Raw genomic sequence first — 21,059 nt, 5'->3', positions numbered from 1 at the left:
TTTGAGGGACCATGAGCTGTGAATGTTACAAATATCTTAGGACTGCTGTGTTACTCCCAGCTGAGTACACTGCTTTGCTTCGTTATCACCATTTCCACACTTTGTTAAAATGTGATCATCAAGCTGGCTCTTGAGTTCTGTTATGCACTCAGTTTTGGATGTGATAAGAAACTCAACCCTGACTGCTGCTTTGCACCTCATTCCAAATGAGCAACATTCCACAGAGACTGATGCTCTAGAACAACCACTGCTCTAGACTGTCAGGAGACATAGCACAAAGCTGACAAAGAGTTTCTTCTAGCAGTAGGTTTGTAAAAACCAACCAAGATTAGCATTCATCTGCCTGCATTAATTTTCTGGGGAAAAAAAAATCACCAAAATAATATGCTATGATTAAATGCAGCAGTTTTTAAAATAAAATACTAGAGTATTTAAGAGACATTTTATTATTTCCTCTAATATTGCATATCCATATTATAATAATGTACATGTGAATTTAAAAACCAGCTATGTGGTCAGTAAATCTGTAACACTCGGTATTGCTGTGATTATTTTAGATATATAAATAAAATTATGAATGTTCATTTTCTTCTAGTGATGACATTTTTGCCATTCAGACACAGGATTAAGGTTGCAGGTCATCAGTAATTCTTTCTCTTCTAGCAAAAAAGAATCCACAATGAATTATAGACAGAGAATGAGCAGATAATGTATTAAAATGTCTGTGAGAAAGATGTTTCATCTGGTTAAAAACGAAAGGGAGAATAAAATCAGAGAGGGAAAAGGTAAGGAGAATCTAGGAGGATCTACACTTCATAGAAACTTTTAACAAAAATAAATTGCACCCATGAAGAAACACATACAAATAGTTCTGATACCTTTTTATCAACTTGATGGCTTTGAAGGCCTCATCCATGTCTCCAGCAGTCAGATAGTAGCTGAAGTTCAGCATGGCATCCTGGGTGGTCTTATCACAGTCTCCCAGTCCAATGAAATCTCTCATGGGTCTTCTTGCAACCATCTGAGAGACTGTTCCTGAACCAGACTCTGATGCTCCCTTCTCAGCTTCTCCCAGCTGAAAAAAGAAGGTTGTCATATAAGGTATCAAGCAGGTTGAAACCTACTTGTTTGTACATGTAATTAATTACATTATTCCCACCACAGCCCAAACTTTTTATATCTGCAGGCCCATGATCAATAGCAACAATAGTTGTGAAGTTTCAGAACTTCCTAGAAAATGCCACAAAATATGGAATGTTATAAGAGAGATTAGCATATTGCAGTGAAAAATCACAGCATGTCAGTGATCACTGGAGATTGGTGATATACCACAGAAAAGTAACCTCTTTTTATTACAGTCATTATTATTTTGTATGTATATGTATATTAATAGTACTACTATTGTAATAGCAACTGTTAAGTTCCCAGATTTCTGAAGATTTCAGATAAGCATCTCTCCAAGTTTAGTCTCTTCTCAAATACTAGTCTGCTATTATGAATGTTAAAATATACAGGCCAAATTCTTCTATCATTACCTTCATGTAAATCTTATGAATACTGAAGCTCAGGTTCAAACCCTTCTCCTTACAACTGGCAGTTCTAGAGCTTCAGGGCTACTTTCACCACTCACTGAAAGGCAACTCAAAGCAATTCAATCATTATGCAGAACAACAATAAAGCCTCAATCCTCAATGTCAAATGATCTGTCTGGAGTGTAACAAGGAAACTTTCCCAAGCGAGGCACAGAGGAAGATCATCTGAGTCATGAATTATGCCAAAGTCCATATCCCAATTGTATAGTTACATAAGGTAACTAAGTTTTAAGGTATACAGAAGCCAAAAAAATTGCATTATATTATAATACAATGGAAGTCCTGGGTTCAGTAAAAGACAGAAATCAAAAGTGCAAATCTGTTTCACTAGGATTTGAGGAATTTCTAGAACCAGGACAGTAAAGACATTATAGTGAATAAGGAGAAACCCTGGCATGAAAGTTGGTCAACAAGGTTTGTTGCATCAACTTGATTTCCTCTATTTAAAGCAGACTCTGCTCTTATACTAGATTAGGTTTCCAAAATGAATACAAGTGATTTAAAAAGTGACTTTGTCATAAAGAGAGAACTGCCTATCAAGGAAACAGAAACAAGAGAGAGGAGCAGAGGATGAAGGAAGAGCAATACAGATACTTACAGGTTTATAGACACATCCCCTCCGAAAACACAACTAATGGCAGCAGTAATCCATACAGACCAAAAAAAGAAACAAAAAAAAAACCAAAAACACACACACACACAACAAGAAACATAAAGTAAAATAGCATGAAAAATGATGGCGAAGAGAGAAGTGTTAAAAAGAAAGACTGAAAAATGCAGCATATCACATTTGACCTTCCAATTTAAGCAAAAAAGTAAAACACAACACTCTAAAAGCTCAGTCTGCACAGGAAGACAGACAGCAGGCAGTGCTTTGAAGGGGATGAATTGCAAAATGCTGCTCTGAATCTAAATATAATAAGTAGATACATTCTCCCTGTCTAATAGTGCTGCTAAGTTACATGAGGTTTAGAAGTCTCATTAATATTTATTTCCTGTACATTTTACAAAACTAAACACATTTGTATAGTAAATGGACTCTGTTAAACTCTCCCTACAAGAAAGGAGCAGAGCAAATCATCATCCTAAGAACCACCAGGAAACTCGGGTCAGAACTTCACCAGAAGCCAATTTGTAGGTGAAAGGATGCAGATTGCCCAGTATGCATAGAATGATGTAGGTTATTATTTACCTGAAATGCAAACAATTTTGGATTGAAATTCAAGTTTTAGAACTTGGAGCCTGCATTCTTGGCATTTGCAGCACACAGGCACTTGTTGATGGTGCAAGATGACTATTCTTGCTCTCTTAGGTATTCTTCGAGATTAAGCTTCATTCCAGCAAGGAAGAGGGATGCTTCTGCCAAAGCCAGTATGAAATGTCCTGTCTTATGACCTACCTAAATCTCACACACACCCCTCTTGTACTTGCGATAGGCACAGCGACTAGATAAAGCAGAGGTTTTTTTCACATCCCTTTTTCATTTGCTTTCCCTGGTAATTTTGCCAACACTTGTACATTGCATTCAGTTCACCCATAAAAAGCCATCTCATCACGAATTCCACAATTCTGCCAAATTCATCTGAATCTGAATTATCTTTGTCATTTCTACATGTGATGCATCCCTTGCCATTGGAGTTGCTCTACCTACCATAGACTCAAACTGGTTAAATTTGATCCCTATACAGTGGAAAGTGTGAATTTCTGGGAAGGGAAGGAATTAGGGATTACCTCACCTTTTTTGCAAAGTAATAATGTGGAACCTCTATGCCCAGAAGAACCTGGTAGGATGAAGGCAATGGAAAGCTGTCCTGCAGCAAAAGGCCATGCTCTTCAGTGCTGAAGAATGATATAATCCAAACATCCATCTGGAAAAGGAAGTGAAGAACTGTTTTGTTTTAATGCTGCAATATCCTTGTTTCTTTTTTCTTTTATTTTCTATATTCACTTGGCAGAAGCTTCTCTTGACGATAGCATGACCTATACATTCAGACACAGCTGCTGGGAGAGCAGAGCCACATGCTTCCTCCCTACAGCGAGCAGCCAGCACCCTGATCTGCATTCCAGACTGGTCCTCCTGCACAGGGACCTTCACCTCTGCCTCAGCAACCAGCTTCACCCACCATAAAGAGAAAAGTCCCTGGCCACAAACAGCTGCTTCACATCTGGCTGAGAGATCTGGCTCAGGGCAAATAAACAGAATCACAGAATAGTTTAGGTCAGAAGGGGCCTTAAAACTTATCTAGTTCCAAGCCCCTGCCAGAGCAGGGACACCTTCCACTAGACCAGGTTGCTCCAAGCTTGTCCAAGCTGGCCTTACACACTTCCAGGGATGGGGCAGCCACAACTATTTTGAACTTTTTTTTCTAAAAACATTATATCATTCCCATTGTAAATGTATCATCTCAATGACTTCTTTGAGCTCCCAGGAAATATATAATCCATTCAAAAATAGTCCCTCTAACAGTTTAAGTATTGATCCGACTCAAGTTAAAATAATATTTATTTCCAGCAGAAGTTAATCAGACTTCTCATTTACTAAAGCATAAGCAGACAATAAAAAGTTCTGTTGAACAAGGGGCATAAGTAAGCTGCATTCCTTTTATATATTTATTTTCAACTTTATTTAGAAGCCAAGCAGTTTTAAGTTCTTAATATGAGATATATTACGTTGAATTATTCTCCTCTTCCCTAGAAGACCCTAGCCAGGCCTTTTGAGACATCCCTATCCCATTTCTCCTTTTTATTTTGATCTTCTCATGGTTCTTCTAAGGTCATTTTAACCAACAAAAGACACAAAGAGCTTTTTATATTGAATTTTATGATATTTAGTTCAAATAAGGCATAAATCCAAAAATTTGAGATTGAAATCAATGTTTCAAATCAACTGAATGTTTATGCAGGATAGGCAGTTCTGTACAGATAAAGTGGTAAGGAGCACTACAAGCACAATAGAAGGGGAAGAGGGGAAGAATTGTTTGCATGATGAAAGAAATATTTGATTAGATAATTTCTGATCAATAAAAATGAAATCTTTTTTCTAATGTCAAAAAATACCGTAACAAATAATTTGGGAAGTCCCATAAAAATGCACAATGTCTCTCCAGAAGAGCAGAAGATGAGAGGGACTGGGTGGAAGAGCATATTTCTCTGTTCACCTTAATAGTAGCGTCCGTTATTCTATCAATTTAATTCTTGCTGCTAAAAGTGGACTCAAGATATAAAATCAGCAATTTTTTAAGTTACAAAGTTCTAGATTATCAATCCACCCACTAATTTCACCTGAAAAACTGTAGTCCAGTTACAAGCTTGCATTATGGTCATTCCCAAAATTCTATCACAGCTAAAGAAATACCCTCTTTTCCCTTTTCAGTGTATGCAAGCTTGGCCCAAACCAGAGAGCTGCCATAGAGGGACTGCCTGAAGCACAGACTCCAAACACAGGGTTCACGACTCATTTTTGCATGTAGGAATGTGTACTACCCACTTCTACATCCTCAATGAAGCACAAAGGATTTATTACTTGGAAAGGGAGAACTCCATGTAAAACAAGATAAAACAAATAAAAAAAGACCATACTGTGCCCTCAGTCTGGTTTTTCTTTTGGTCTGGAGGCTGCAGGCCTGATTCAGGAATTGCTTCACATACAAAAAGTCTTGGCTCACTCTGGTCCCAGAAATGGCAAGCAGGGATGTGACTGTGCAACTCTGGATACTCCACTACAAACCTAACAAGAGACAAGAAAAAATGTAGAAAGGGAGACAAAGTAATGCCAGCCCATTCAGTGCATGAGTACAAATAAAGCTCTAGCCAAGGGATCACTCTGTTATTTATACTCTGTATTGGAACATTACCCAGATACATTTTCCTGACTCCTAACATTTTACACATGGCAACAACACTTCTAGTCTGGTCTGTTACGCTGACAGCAGTGACAGGACATAAAGCACTTTGGTAGGAAAAAAGTTGGCACTGCCTATAAAAATAGGTATTCAAAATCTGCCTTCCCTGAGATTGCAGGTCCCACAGAAACACCTGAACATCCTTCAAACTATCTACCTCAGTGCCTACTGCTGCAACAGAGGGACTACCTCAACTCTGTCTTCAAGCCATGGAATCATTAAGATTGGAAGATCCCTCTAAAATCACCAAGTCCAACTGTGCACCCAGCACCACCACCACCTTTACCACTAAACCATGTCCCAGAGTGCCACATCCACACATTTTTTAACTCTTTCCAGGATGGTGATTCCACCACTGCCTTGGCCAGCCTGTTCCAATGCCTGACAATTCTACCTGAAGATATTTTCCCTAATATCCAATCTAAACATTTACTGGCGCAACTTAAGGCCATTTCCTCTCATCCTATTGCTTGTTACCTGGGAGAAGAGACCAAACACCTGGTTATTTATGTCAAGAATTCTGAGGCATTGTGGAACAGCACATTAAGCACAAGGACTTCCCTGCGGCCTTGGAAAAGCCAGTCTCTGTCAGCAGTTTAAATAATAACATCTTACTACCTCCTTGTCATGTCAAGACTCCAGACATACAGAATCACACTATTTTAGCAATGGCTTAGTATTCATTCTTCTGAAAAAATTTAAAATTATTTAAAAGAGAAACCTAAGACATCATTATAGTATTTTCTCATTTGCTGTCACCACTGAAGGGTGGAATTTGTGGGGAGGGTTGGAGTAGGGCTAGAGGGCAAAATGAAAGAGACATTCAAAGAGGTGCAGAAACACCCTAAGTCCTCTCCTTGCTATGGAATTCAAAATCAGTAAATTGCAAATTGAAAAACAGAATTTGTGTAAAAAACCTGTGTTTAGATTTTGCCTCAGGAGGAAGGAAAGAGAAGCAGAAGAGATGTATATTATTACCACTTTCAGCTGAGTTTACTCACTCTAATTTGAAAATCCTTTAAGAGGAAGCATAGATAAATGGATTACTCACACAGACACATTCAAACAGTGAAACAGCATTCCTGGCTTAGGTTGGCTTCTGTTGCGATACATAAGATACTGCACTTGGAAACAACTTTCTCATTTACTCCTGACTACAATACTGCGTAAGTAACCCCAGATTTGCATTGGCCTTATTTTTTAATAAGCTGAGTAGTTTCTTCTGGCTTTTGGTGGTAAGGGTAGTAATTATTTTTTTCACTTGTAATACCCATAGCAGATAGTTGCTAAAAAAAAAAAACAATCCACCTGTTCCATTGCTGGTTTTGCTTAAGAAAAATACAGTTACAAAAATTATTGTAAAATCAAATAGGAATTTGCACTCTAATATTACACCATACCTTCACAAGAATTCCTACTTCACTGCATTGTGCTGCTAGGATTTCTAATACATTTCCTAGAGTACAGTTTGCATGAACAGAAAGGCATTAGATCTAAATAGACACCTCACGAGTTTTTACCCACAGAAACCCAACTTTTATTATATTTTAAAAATACCTTTTTTCCTACAAGGACCTTCAGAACATCATCTTCTCAGTTCCTATTATGTAAACTCTCCAAGGAAGGGTAGCTTTCAAAAAGTTTTCTTCATTTAAAGATCTGGATCCTGATTCCAGTAATATAATACCTCTGCATAAAAACCCCTACACCAAATCAACCTCTCCTCAGAGATCTCTTTAGCTAGATGTGGCTTCCAAAGTGCTAGTAATTCTCCCTGAATTTCTCTTCTACAAATTTATGCAGTATCGCCATGACCCCTTCCTTCATCTTCTCTACTTTCTTTGGAGTTCCTTGGCTCAGCTGCATGTTGGCTGAAGAACTACCTCCTACTTATTTTGAGCTTGCTTTCTGGGTGTGTTGATTTGGCATCACCTGGTGGGAGTATGGAGGGCCACAGGGGTGACTTCTGTGAGAAGCTGCTAGAACCTTCCACCATGTCCGACAGAACCAATCTCTGATGCCTCTGAAGACAGACATGCTGGTGGCCCAATTAGAAAGGCTGGTAACCTCTGTGATAACATATTTAAGAATAAAATCGGAACAGAGCACACAGTTTCCCCCCAAGGGTGGGGAGCCACCATGGCCCCCACCACAGCACAGCCTGCAGTGAGCCCTGCCTGCCTGGCCACCCCTGGTCAGCCATGCTGTGGAAGGGCAGAGGTGGCAGCAGCTTCCACTTCCTGGGAAGTCCTGTATGAACAGAGGTGTTCAACAGCACCAGCACTGTGGCCACCACTGCCCCTGCAATGGCAGCAGGGCTGCCTGGCCAGCAGTGAAAGCATGATGAATGATTCCCTGGTGCAGAACCTAGCAGGGATCAACTTCTCGGCACTGTGTGATCCTGCAAGAATCTTTGAATCAGTGGAACTTGTTGACAATGGTATTCTACAAGCAGCAGGTTTTTTATAGTCAGAGAAGAAGATGAAGTGAGGACACATGAGGGAGAACAACATGGCGACACCAAGGTCAGTGGGAAAGAAAGAGGGGAAGGAGGTGCTTCAAGCATCAGAGCCAAGATTCCTCTGCAAGCCATGATGAGGACCATGGTGAAACAAACTGTCCCCTTGTAATGCATGAAGTCCATGTGGGTTGCAGAAATCCACTCGCAGCCCATGAGAAAAGTGTTCCTGCCAGAGTGGGTGGGTGCCAGAGAAAGCTGTGGTCTAGACGATGATCTGAATAGAGAGAGCCCTTGCTTCCGAACTAGAGTAGCCTATCCTTCAAGGACTGCACCCCATGGATGAGTGACCTATGCCACAAAAGTTTTGGGAAGACTGTTTGCCTGCGGGAGGGACCCCATGGCATAGCACAGGAAAGCCTCCTCTCCCTGAGTGAGCAGAAGATGATCTTGAGTGACAAACTGACCAAAACTGCCACCCCTGTCTCCCTGCACTGTCAGTGGGAACAAGGGAAGGGCTGACAAGAAAAGAGGTGTTTTAAAGGCTTATTTTATTTTTCATTATCCTCCTCTGACTTGGTTACTAATAAATACATGTTATACCTTTAAATTTAAACCAGTTTTGCCCTTAAAGTGTTTTTCTCCCAGTTCTTCTCTCAACTCATGAACCCTTTAATTCCTTTTTTTCCTTCCCTCCTCTCAACTGTAAAGATGAGGGTAAGCAAGCAACTCCATTGGGTGCCAGCGTTTGGCCAATGTCAAACCACGACACTGGGACCTTCATTTAACACTCTCTAGCTCACATTATTGGAATAGACAGGGATGCAACTTGATGGACATACAGTTCACCAGTGTTAATTAGTTCTTCAGAAACAAATAAATAAATTCATACAAGCTCCTTCCCAAGACAGAGGAATGTCAGAATCAAGGTGTGCTTGTCTCCACAGGGCAGATTTCCATCTTAAATCATCATTAATCCTTCTTGAAGTAAAAGCTCCTTACTTGCCAATGCCTTGTCCAGCAGAAAGGCTCTCTCTACCATCTCCCTGTCCAGCCTTGAAATCAAAAAGTGTAACTTGGTCCGTTTCAACATCATAGAAACAGATCTTGGAATCAATGTTCCCATCTGCCTACAAGAAAGGAAAATAAAAGATTACTGGACCATGCAGTCAAAAAGAACTGGTATGTTTATCCCATCTGCTTCGTGCTCTCAGCTTTCTTTGCTGGTAATCACATAAGGTCATTCTTACTAAGAAATACCAAAAAATTCCTGGCTGTTTTTCTATTCCAACAAGTCAGCCTTGGATTTCTTTGAAATGTTACAAATTAGCTTTTGTAACTAAAATACTCCTTTTCTGGATTGTTCCCAACACAGTACAAAGCCATAAGAGACCTTAATTAATGCTGGGATGTGACACTTCATTACATGACTCAATACACTGCCTGGACCAGGCAGGTTTATTTCTGAGAAGTGATTCTTGCATCCTCAGTAATCTTGACCCACACCAGTCTATGAACCAATGGACAAGTCCCAGATGGTGAGTGAAGAGCTGTTCCTCACCCTGCTGACAAGGATGCTGACTTTGCTGCCATTAGCATTGCACTTCATAGACACAATGTCTCCACGGCCAGGGAGCAGCTTAGATAAACTCTTGCTGTTGCAGTGCACTTTTGCTTCTCTGTGGGAAGGAATAAACTTAAATTACATGGTGGCAAGCAACTGGCAATATGCATCAACCAAGACATTCAGCAAATTATGAGTAAGACTCTTAAAAGCAAACTATTTTGACTGTATGACACCACTGCCCCAGACTCCAGCTTCTTCTCCAATGGATTGCTGCCACTGCCTTTCTTCCAGGGAAGAGCTAACAGGCACTCTCCTCTCAATGAATCAGGAAGAATAAAGGTCAGTGCTTCTACAGGATTCGCAAAACATGGCTATACAGCAAGAACATCTGACCAGAATTCTGAATTCAGAGGCCTGCTTTTCCTATGGAAGTAAGCACCATTAATATTGAACAGAGGCCATCACATGGAAGTTCTGTGTATGGAAAACACACTGTGAAGCAGGAGTAAAGAATGTCATTAGAGTGGCATATTTATATATTTTATTATCTCAAAAGAATCTTATTGCTGGTATAGACACAAACCCAGTAATCAGTCAGCAACAAAGAGGACAAATCTCATGAAACAAAAGAATGCAGCAAAATGAAGTGACAGTAATTTGAAGTGACAGCAATTTAGAGCTATAATACAACCTCACGAAAAGAAAAATCCTTGATTCTATAAAAATAACATTTCTTCTAAGCCAACTATGGTGCCTTGAAATTAAAAGTGTCATAATTTGAGAAGGGGTATTTTCAGTGCCAAACACAAAAATTTATCATAGCATGCATGAGTGAGGCCACTTTTTCTCACTATCAAACATCATAATCCAGTACCTATTCTAGCTACAACCTGGCTAAATCTAATAACCATCAGACTGGCCCAGATAGAATGCATCTGATTCCCAACTCAAGCAGTTTCCAGAGGGCAACTAACTAGACTTTAGCATTCCTCTGGTGACAGTATGCAAAGAAGAACAAAATCTGTTCCACTCTTCAGGTTTTTCAGCTTTTCAAAATGACATTTGTCATCAGCAGCCAATTTTCAAAATGAACATCATGTCAGTATCTTCTTCATGTTTGTCAGTATGAGAATACAGCAATCTTTGAACAAAGTCAGTTAAACTTCTTAAGCAAAACAGGAGGAAGAACAGAGTCTACACAGTTCTATGTTCACTTTCTCCATGGATTCACTGAAACAAGTTTGCTGATTTATGAGGAGATACAAAACCTGGTTTTATTTCAGCTCTTTTGAGATTCAAGTCTTGTTCAAGTTATCAAAAGGAACATGAGATACCCTTAGCTTGATCTTCTATAAATTCTCCACACACCTTTAAATGCACTCAAATATCCCTCATGATGTCCTCTTTCTAAAATAATAATAATAGTCATCATCATCAATCCATGACTTGCCTAATTATTCCATTGTTCCTCCCTTACTTTGGAAATATGCCATCAGTTCACACAGCTTCATGTATTGTCTCAAGACTCAAAGGGGCTGTTGCTTTTCATCAAAAACAGCTAAAGATTTCCCACGTAATACATGCTTAACTATAAACAGATTATTTTAAAAGCCTTATTAATACCTGCGTGAGAGATCAAAGATTTTCAAGTGAGCCAGATCAGTTCCCACAGCCAGGAAATTCCCACAGACATCCAGGAGGCACGGATTCCCTTCTGCTTCCGAGAACACCAGCAGCTGTTTAACTGTGCCCTGGGAAGAAATGTGTAACACCAGGTTTGTGCAGCCACAGCCTCACTCAAAGGGACTTATTTTGTCACCAAGTTGAGCCACAAATTGCTGAACTTCTGCCTTAGATGAATCACTTCAAGCAAATTGGAGAAACATACACACACAAATGCCATCTGGGTTTCAGGTATGTATATAACCTCAAAAAAAAGTCTTTAAATTTAAAAGGCATCTTTCTGCAATAATTTCCTCTTTAGTAACACAACCTTTACCAAGTGAAAGATATACAGAAATATCAAGTCTTTGAAGGTCCTTTGATATATAGCCTTAAAAACAAATACATTATATTTAGGTGATGAATCACACGCATTCTAAAATATAGTATTTACTTCCTAAATAAAATGATGTATCATAGAACTCTGATAATTAGATTTCTCTTTTTGGTTCTCAGAGACTAGCAGAGGCTACAAAGGTTCACACAAAAAGTGCAAGTGGTATTTTTCATTATCTTGTAAGAATATTCAGTATGACCATCTTCCTAAAAGTAGTATTTCAACCTACATGCAATTTCTATAATCTTAAAGTCTGCAAATACTTACTAGTTACACTGCAGTAGTGTTCAGAGTAGCAGACTTTTTAAAGAACACAAAATGGCAAATATCTTTCTGCTGAAATACTCAAAGTATTTTTTGAGTATTGTATTATGACAAGGTAGAGTTAATAGACGTAAAAAGATCATGCACTTTGCTTTTAAGCTCTAACACCAATCTTTGGAGACAACAAGGCCTATTTGTCCCGTCATGGTTTTCTCAGACCTTACCTGCAAGGTGCGGACCTGGATCCGATTAGGCTCCACTGTGTACAGATTTTCTCCATGAACAGACAGAACTGGAGAGTCACAAAGGAAAGAGCCTGGAACAATCACAACAAACCCATCTGTCCTAGGTTACAATCCAGGATGTGCCCAAAATCTATTCTATCACCACCTTCATGAACTGCTAATGGGCCCATCAATGCCTTGCCATGACTCATAGATAACTCCCTCCAGGAGCTATCTCTGTTCACGGGCAATCAAGGACCCACTGCAGGATTCATAGAATGATATCATCCCATTGTGATATGTTCTGCCCAGAGGGAGGAGCCAAGGATTCTCACCTGGATATAATGTGGGATTTGGGCCCTTACCCACTAGATCTTTTGCAGAGGACAAAGGCTACCAGACCTTCTCTACGAGGCCACTGCTTCAACTAGACTGCTTCATATGGACCACTACCACCACCCTAACTAACAGGGTCTCAGGAGGAGTTCATTGTCACCACCGGGGCTGGTCCTGAGGAATCTGCCATCATCTCCTCGTGTGCCTCGGAACCCTGAGCTGCCTCCTCCTGCCCTGCTGGAGCTGGGCTGGCGCTGTCCCACCACCGCTGCTTCCTCGGCACTGCTGTGGGGCTTTTCACTGCGCTGTGGCCCTGCACCCACCTACCCGGCCAGGACATCCCTGCTTTTCCAGCTATCACCGACAGAGCTTCTCATCTCACCCACCAGCCCAGGATTTTCCACCAGAATCAGATTGACCCAGGTTTTGTAAAGCAAAGCCCCTCAAGGTCCCTAGCTCTGATTACTTTTAATGCTGTAGTTATTGTTGTTTGTCTTGTTATACATATTAGTAAAGAAATGTTATTCCTATCCCCATACCTCTGCCTGAAAGCCCCTTTAATTTTCTAAATTATAATAATTTGGAGCGAGGGGATTTGAATTCTCCATTCCAAAGGGAGGCTCTGCCCTCCCTAGCAGATACCTGTCTTTCAAATCAAGACACCATCATTACAACAAATATGTTCTGTAAAAAGAAATAAAAGTAACTTGTAGCACACAATTTCCACCATCTTGTCCCAAATCCCTTTTTCAGTCTGTCAGTCACTACTGAATCCCAACTCCTTGGTGTTATAGCCTTCTTCCATACGGCCACTACATTTAAAAGCTGGGGCTCCCCATTGCAAACAGCTGCTGGTACACTGTTCATGGGAACAAGTGAGAGACGAAGGGCCAAGAGTTGATATGGGGAGTGAATGAAATAAAAAGTAATGTGCAGTGGGAGGTTCTGGTAAGAGAATTCACTTTTCCCTTCAGTGAACTGCTAATGAAGAAGGATAACAGAATCTATGTCAAAACTGTGGCTCTGCAATAACTTCAGAAGTGGTGTTGATTGTTAGGACCTTGGTGGTAATAAAACAATGACTCAGCATGGAAAAGTTATAAAATATATCAGTAAATATAAACAAGCAGAAAATACTTAATGATTCTTAAAAGACAAATCCCAAGATTTAGGAAGGAACTGATGGAATTCTACATCACTTATTTCTCAAGGCAGAAATATTTAGGGAGAATTAATAATTTAGAAAGCTAATTTACTCTACTTGGCACTATATACAGCAGTTTATGGGACAGCATCTCCTGAGAAGTGGGACAAAAATCTCCTTCCCAGTTCCTACATCAGTGCTATGTAACCTTGATTACACTTTCTCTCAAGCAAAGTGGAAAAGCATTCAATGGTCATTGCCACGTCTTATCTGTAAGGGCAACAGGAGCCACAGCTACAAAAGCAGGAAAAAATTGGTCTTCTTGATCAACATCAATGGGGTACTTATAAAAATATAAAAAGAAGTAGTTCTAGCCTCACACGATGCTTTGTGCAAGGCCCTGTATAATGTAACTTAGCTACATCAGATAAAAGCTTTCTCAAGCCCTGAGGGGTTTTTTTTCCAGTGTAGAAGAAGGTGTGCCTGCCCATGGCAGAAGGCTTGGAAGAAGATGCGCTTTAAAGTCTGTTCCAACCCAAACTGTTCTGTGATTCTATGATGACAGTGCATCAGCTACCATGGATGAACATAGAACGCTGGAAGAAAAGAAGCATTCCGACTCTGACCAACGTTTTAAGTCCTACCTGCACTTCTGAAGGTATCTCCTGAGCACTCAAAGACAGCCACTTGCTTCCCATTCCAGAATACTACAACATCCTAAAATAAACAAAGAAAGCACCAAATAAAAAAAATTTTGGAAACATGCAGGAATTCATGCAATAACACAGCAAGAACTGCCCTACAATAGCCACCCATACTACTTCCTCTGGTCATTGGGTTTGAAGGCTTTTAGCAGCTCAGAGGTTCTCCAGGTTCTGGTGACCACCCTAGAGAATTCCTAAGTCACTGTTCTATCTTAAACAAAACCACAAGCCCACTGCAGCACCATTGCTACTGTCACAACAAGACCTTAATAACACACTGTGTTGAATATTTTAAAAAAGGCTTCTCTTAAATACTTTGTAAGTTTGGTCTCTATAAACCTAACTAGGCAACTGATTAGGCAAATAAACAAAAAATAAAAAAACCAATTAACCTTAGTAGCAAAGACCCCGTTAGCATTCATATCAATACGAAGGCTGTGAGTGGCTCCTGTGCTGAAGATCGTCACATTGAAGAGGTTGGGAGACACCTGTACCACGGCCACCTGCTGATGAAAATGTGCCAACATGGCCTGCTCACTGAGGATCACAACAGAGCTGATGTTGTTCACCGCCAGCAGGTTTTTTCGGGACCCCCACTGTACATAATGGGAAAAGAAAAATCACACTATTTCATTTCTGGTTTTGAACTATCACAGCAATGTCCCAAGAGAAATAATACAGGGAAAAACAGAATAAATGTTTTTATATGTATGCAAAGTCCTAGTATCTGAATACAAACTCTACGGAATGACAGGGAAATATGACAGATTCAAACTATTATGCTTGTTACCCAGTGTCCTGGTTTAAAAGATGTGTCTGCCAAGGAAGGCAGGAACCTTCCTTCCTGGAATGGAAAGATGACCCCCTCCCTCCAAATTATCATAACTTCAAAAATACAGGGCCTCCAGGAAAAACATGGGAAAAGAAATAACAGTTCTTTATTAGAAAACATATCTATATAAAAAATAAATAATAAACAACAACAAAGACAAAAACATGTTTTCCCCCATCAAGCAATTTCCCCTTTGGTGTGGTTACGGCCACAACCACTGGGGGGCACCATTGGGTGAGCAGAGGGGCTGCTGAGGCTCCCCTGTGGCTACACAGGATGCTCCCATGTGAGTCACCCTGAACCTCCCCAGGGGTTAATGGTGGCCTCAGGAAGACAACAAATGGGAAGTGATTCCTTTGAGAAAACCTAACCCCCAACATTATCCACCCTTAATTTTTTTCCCCCATACCGACATGTTGCATTTAACTTACGCTTTTTAACTATAGACATACATGTATTATCCTAATTATATACATATATACATGCAGATATAGATACAGGCACAATGTCATAGACAGTTTACCCCAAAATAAGGTCCCATTGAGGTATACATTATTTTTCTCCATCTTCCTGCATCACCCACCAAGTGCAACCACGTCCCTGAGCAAAGACAACCCAACAAATGGCTTTGTCATTGCTAGAGGCAGAATTCATCCAAATAGTCTTTCCTAACATACCTCTCATGTGCACCACCAGAATCTTGTCTCCCTCTGTTGGTACACAGTTGTTCAAATTGGGCAGGGTCAGCTAGCTTTGTGGAAGCTCTGTGTCAACTAAACCTGTAGCCTTTGCTAAATGTACATCCCAGTGCTTGAAGGTCCTACCTCCCATTGCCTTCAATGTTTCTAATAGTCCGTTGCACTGCTCAACTTCCCCAGCAGCTGGTGCATGGTAAGGAACATGGTACATCCACTCAGTGTCATGTTCTCTAGGTGTTTATAAGGCTGTTCTTGAAATGAGTCCCATTGTCTGTTCTCTCAGGGGTACCATGTCTCCAAAGGACTTGCTTTTCCAGGCCCAGGATGGTGTTGCGGGCAGTGGCATGAGGCATAGGGTAGGTCTCCAACCATCCAGTGGTGGCTTCCACCATGGTCAGCACATAGCGCTTGCCTTGGCGTGTCTGAGGCAGTGTGATGTAGTCAATCTGCCAGGCCTCCCCATACTTATATTTGGGCCATCGCCCCCCCATACCAGAGGGGCTTCACTCACTTGGCTTGTTTGATGGCAGCACACGTCTCACAGTCATGGATAACCTGGGAAATGCTGTCCATGGTGAGATCCACCCCTCGGTCTCGTGCCCACTTATAGGTAGCATCTCTGCCTTGGTGACCTGAGGCATCGTGGGCCCATCGAGCCAGGAACAACTCTCCCTTGTGTTGCCAGTCTAAGTCTATCTGTGACACCTCTATCCTTGCAGCCTGATCTACTTGCTCATTGTGTTGGTGCTCCTCACTAGTCTCACTCTTGGGGACATGTGCATCTACATGACAGACCTTTACGGGTAGCTTCTCTACCCGACTGGCAATGTCTTTCCACTCATCAGCAGTCCAGACTGTTTTTCCCCTACACTGCCAACTGGCCTTTTTCCACCTGTCCAGCCGCCCCCACAGAGCATTTGCCACCACCCAAGAGTCAGTGTAGAAGTAAATCTTTGGCCACTTCTATTCAGCAGCGTCCAGGGCCAACTGGATGGCTTTGAGTTGTGCAAACTGGCTTGACCTACCCTCTCCTTTGGTAGCTTCTCTAACTTGTCACATGGGGCTCCATTTGGCTGCTTTCCATTTTCAGTTCATTCCTACAATGCTACAGGAGTCAGTGAAAAAAGTGTGGCATGTTTCTTAGTTGGCAGTTGATTGTATGGTGGAGTTTCCTCAGCTCACTTCATCTGTTCCTGTTCTTCATCTGTCAGAACAAAGTCCTCACCTTCAGGCCAATTCATAATTATTTCCAAGATCCCAGGTGATCTGGGTTTCCAATACATATACGCTGTGTAATCAAGGCAATCCACTTGCTCCATGTGATGTCAGTGGCGTGATGGGTAGAGGGAACCTTTCCTTTAAATATCCACCCCAGCACTGGTAGTCAGAGTGCCAGGAAAAGTTGTGCTTCTGTGCCAATCACCTGTCAGGCAGCTTGAACTCCTTCATAGGCTGACAGGATCTCCTCTCTTGGGGCATAGTCGGCTTCAGACCCCCCCCTAACTTCAGCTCCAGAATCCCAGTGGCTGTCCAAATCTCACCAGGTACCTTCTGCCAAAGGCTCCAGGACAAGCCCTTGTTCCTGGCTGCAGAGTAGAGCAGATTCTTTACCTCCAATCTTGTCCTGACTGAGCCAAGGGCTACCATGTAAGCAGTCCTCTGCTTGATCTGGTCAAAAGCTTGCTGCTTTTCAGGGCACCAGTGGAAATCGTTCTTCTTGAGGGTGACTGGTAAAGAGGGCTCACAAACAGACTGTGTGTGAATTCTGCAGTAATCTAGGCATTTCCTAGGGCACCTAGGAAAGCTTGTGTTTCCTTCTTGCTGGTCAGCACAGACATCACTGTGATCTTGTTGATGAGCATGGTGGGTATCTGGCACCATCCATCTTGCCACTTCACTCCCAGGAACTGGATCCCTCGGGCAGGTCCCTTGACCTTACTCTTTTGGATGACAAAACCAGCTTTCAAAAGAATCTGGATTATCTTTTCTCCTTTCTCAAAGACTTCTGCTGCCTTGTTGCCCCACACAATGATGTCATCAATATATTGCAGATGTTCAGGAGTCTCATCCTTCTCCAGTGCAGCCTAGATCAATCCATGGCAGATGGTGGGGCTGTGCTTCCACCCCTGGGGCAGTCAGTTCCAGGTGTGCTGCAGACCCCTCCAGGTGAAAGCAAACTGAGGCCTGCACTCTGCTGCCAGAAGAATGGAATGGAGAAAAATGCATTGGCACTGTCAATGGTGGCGTAGACTTTGCTGCCTTGGACTCCAGCTTGTACTGGAGTTCTAGCACGCCCAGCACGGCAGCGCTCAGCGGTGGAGTCACTTCATTCAAGCCACAGTAGTCCACTGTCAATCTCCGTTCTCCATCAGACTAACACACAGGCCAAATGGGGCCAAAAGGCAAGTGGGCCTTGCTGAAATACTCCTTGGCTCTCCAGCTCACAGATCATCTTGTGAATGGGAATCATGGCATCTTGATTTGTTTGGTACTGCTGGTGATGCACTGCTGACATGGCAATTGGTACTTGTTGTTATTCTACCTTCAAAAGTCCTAAACATGGAAGGATTTTCTGAGAGTCCAGGCAAGGTGTTTAGCTGCTTAATTCTTTCTGTGTCCACAGCAGCAATTCCAAAAGCCCATCAATGTCCTGTTAGGTCTTTGAAGCGTCCGTTCGTAGTCAATGCCCAGAATACATGGAGCATCTGGGCCAGTTACAATGGGGTGCTTCTGCCAGTCCTTCCCAGTCAAGCTCACTTCAGCTTCCAAGATGCTCAGCTCTTGAGAATCCTGTCACCCAAGAAACAGAGACTGTTTCTGACCCCACACATCCCAGTGGCACTGAGCACTAGTGTCAAGTAAAGCCTTGTATTCTTGTGGGTTTGACATGCCAGGTCATTGGATCCACACAGTCCAGTAGACATGGTTGTCCCCCAGTGCCCCTACCTGGCTAGAGGCAGGACCCCTCTTATACTGGTTCTTGTTAATACATATGGGAGTACCTTCAGTGGGTCAGATCCTTGCCCATGGGAAACTGGCACTGCACTCACTCTCAGACTTTGCTTTTCCTTTCTTCTCCAGTTTTTGTGTTCAGGCTGCCAGGACACAGGTCAGTTTCCTGTCCCATTCTCATGTCTTCTCCATGGTTGAGTAGGAAATAAATCAGTTTGTGGGGCATACCCACTCTCTCTGTATGGGGGGCATCTGGCTCTGACTTCAAGGGCTCTGGTTTGCACCGGTGCCACAGGTAAACATCTCTCCCTGAGCTTTTATTATCATCCATGAGATTCTCAACCAATGTCTTTACAGCAGAGATGTGGGTCTGCATCAGGCCTTGGACCCCACTCTTGTAATTCCTAAGTTTGCTTGCTACAGAGCCCATTGTCTCTTGGTTGCTCCTGAGATGCATGTTTGCCATTAAAACAGAATATTCAGGTGGCCCCTGATATGCAAGACTCCACCACAATTGCACTGTACACATGACCTTGTTAGGGTCATTTTTGTGTTGTCCATTCCTTCCAAAAAGTACCTCAAACACTGCCATTTCTCTTGGGCATTAGATCCTTCCTCCATGGTCTTCCACGTCTTTTTTTGATGGTGCTTCTGCAGTCCATCCCTGTAAACAAACCTCTCTTACACTTGCTAGAAGCCACTCCTGGAAAGAAAAGTGTCCTGGCTCCCTCACGAATGCCTGCTGAATGGCCACAGCCTGGGCCAAGGATCCCAAAACACTTGCTTTGGTACCATCAAGTTGCATGCCTGTACCCATAAGGTCCCAAACTTGAATCAACCAAGCCAAAAAAGCCTCACCTCCCATCATGTAATGTCTTTTTGGCAGACTACAGAGACTGTCAAACAACAGGGTTTGACAGTCAGTGATGATCTCAGGCTCTGGCTCCTCTGCTGGTTGTGAGGGTCCTGGTACCCCATCATCATTAGCTGGGCACACAGAACTGGTTTTATCCTGTCTCTTTTGCAAAGGGGCAACTGCTGCTGCCGGCTGTGGCTGCCCTTGTGGTTTAGCTGGAACCTGAACATTTGTACTGTTTGTTTGTTCCACTACTGCACTATCCACCTTTCCCATGGACTGCAGGCAGTTCTGCTGGGCAGTGTCCCTGACCTCTGTGGCAAATTTTGGACGAGCTACACAAGGTAACCTCACCCCTGTCTCTGAATGGTGAATGGACCTCACTGAATTAAAACATCAAAAAGCATATGATATCTTTAACTTCTAGGGGAAATTTTAACTCTTCAGAAGCTGTGGTTGTAGGCCCAAAGAAGTGGGTGAAGGGCTGGGAGAAAACTCCCCTGTGTTGCTTCCTCACAATGGGTAATATTATTAAGGAAACCCCAAAGATACAAACTTCATCTGTGATAATTATACAGCCTTGTGGCCACATTCCAGAAGAAATTTACAAGCATTGAATTCCTCACCTTATTGACAGATTCCACAAACTGGATAACAGCTACAATGGCTTTAGTTATAGGACCCATGTTTAAATAATGACCTGCAAACAGGAAAAACATATGCCATCCAAACCAAAAATCATATGCCAACCAAACCAGGGTACTCTAGACCACATGGTGCTACCTAACAAGGTTTCTATATCCAGTACACAAATGGGTTACTCAAGAATTATTCTCTTTTCACCCTTTCCTCTTGATGCCCTTGGGCCCCACATTAGTCATCAATTAATGTCCTGGTTTAAAAGACATGTGTCTGCCAAGGAAGGCGGGAACCTTCCTGGAATGGAAAGGTGGCTCCCTTCCTTCAAATTATTATAACTTCAAAAGTACAGGACTTCCAGGAAAAAAATATGGTAAAGGGAGAAACAGTTCTTTACTAGAAAAAAATATATATGAAACACAGCATACAAAAAAAACCCCAAAAGAACAATAAAAAAACCCCCAACCAAATGACCAATTTCCCCTTTGGTGTAGTTATGGGAGCTGCAGGGGATGTGCTATTTCTGGTCAGTGCTCTGTATCCTGCTATCTGAAAAGGCTTGAATGGGAAACTTGACACAAGCACCTATATTAGCAAACGTATGAGATACTTATGGCACACATTATTTTCTACATCCTGGACCTTTTGTTACCGAAGCTTGTTAATAAAACACTTGGATTCTCCATTTCCACAGCACTTCTGTTTTGAATTTTTAAGTAGGATAGTTTTACAGACCCTCACTCTATACCAACAAAGAGCAAGCAAATGCCATTGCTTTTTGAGTACTTTTCACTCTTATGAGAAAACAGAATAATAGCAAATATAAAATTAC

At 41.9% G+C, this 21,059-nt stretch overlaps 1 protein-coding gene across 1 annotated transcript in view; it reads right to left on the bottom strand.

The window, feature by feature from the left end:
• IFT140 (intraflagellar transport 140) overlaps nt 1-21,059 on the bottom strand; it is an 80,505-nt gene that overhangs the window by 42,211 nt on the left and 17,235 nt on the right. Inside the window, exons 9-17 of the mRNA XM_062503452.1 lie at nt 14,643-14,846; nt 14,191-14,263; nt 12,067-12,158; nt 11,143-11,270; nt 9,514-9,631; nt 8,955-9,082; nt 5,172-5,319; nt 3,329-3,460; nt 879-1,075 (exon numbers count right to left, since the gene is read on the bottom strand). Coding sequence (XP_062359436.1) covers nt 879-1,075; nt 3,329-3,460; nt 5,172-5,319; nt 8,955-9,082; nt 9,514-9,631; nt 11,143-11,270; nt 12,067-12,158; nt 14,191-14,263; nt 14,643-14,846 — 1,220 coding nt within the window. The remainder of the gene's footprint in view (nt 1-878; nt 1,076-3,328; nt 3,461-5,171; nt 5,320-8,954; nt 9,083-9,513; nt 9,632-11,142; nt 11,271-12,066; nt 12,159-14,190; nt 14,264-14,642; nt 14,847-21,059) is intronic.

Source organism: Cinclus cinclus, chromosome 16, assembly GCF_963662255.1.
Source record: "Cinclus cinclus chromosome 16, bCinCin1.1, whole genome shotgun sequence".
Classification (NCBI taxonomy): Eukaryota; Metazoa; Chordata; class Aves; order Passeriformes; family Cinclidae; genus Cinclus; species Cinclus cinclus.
This window is presented reverse-complemented; position numbering and strand designations above follow the sequence as displayed.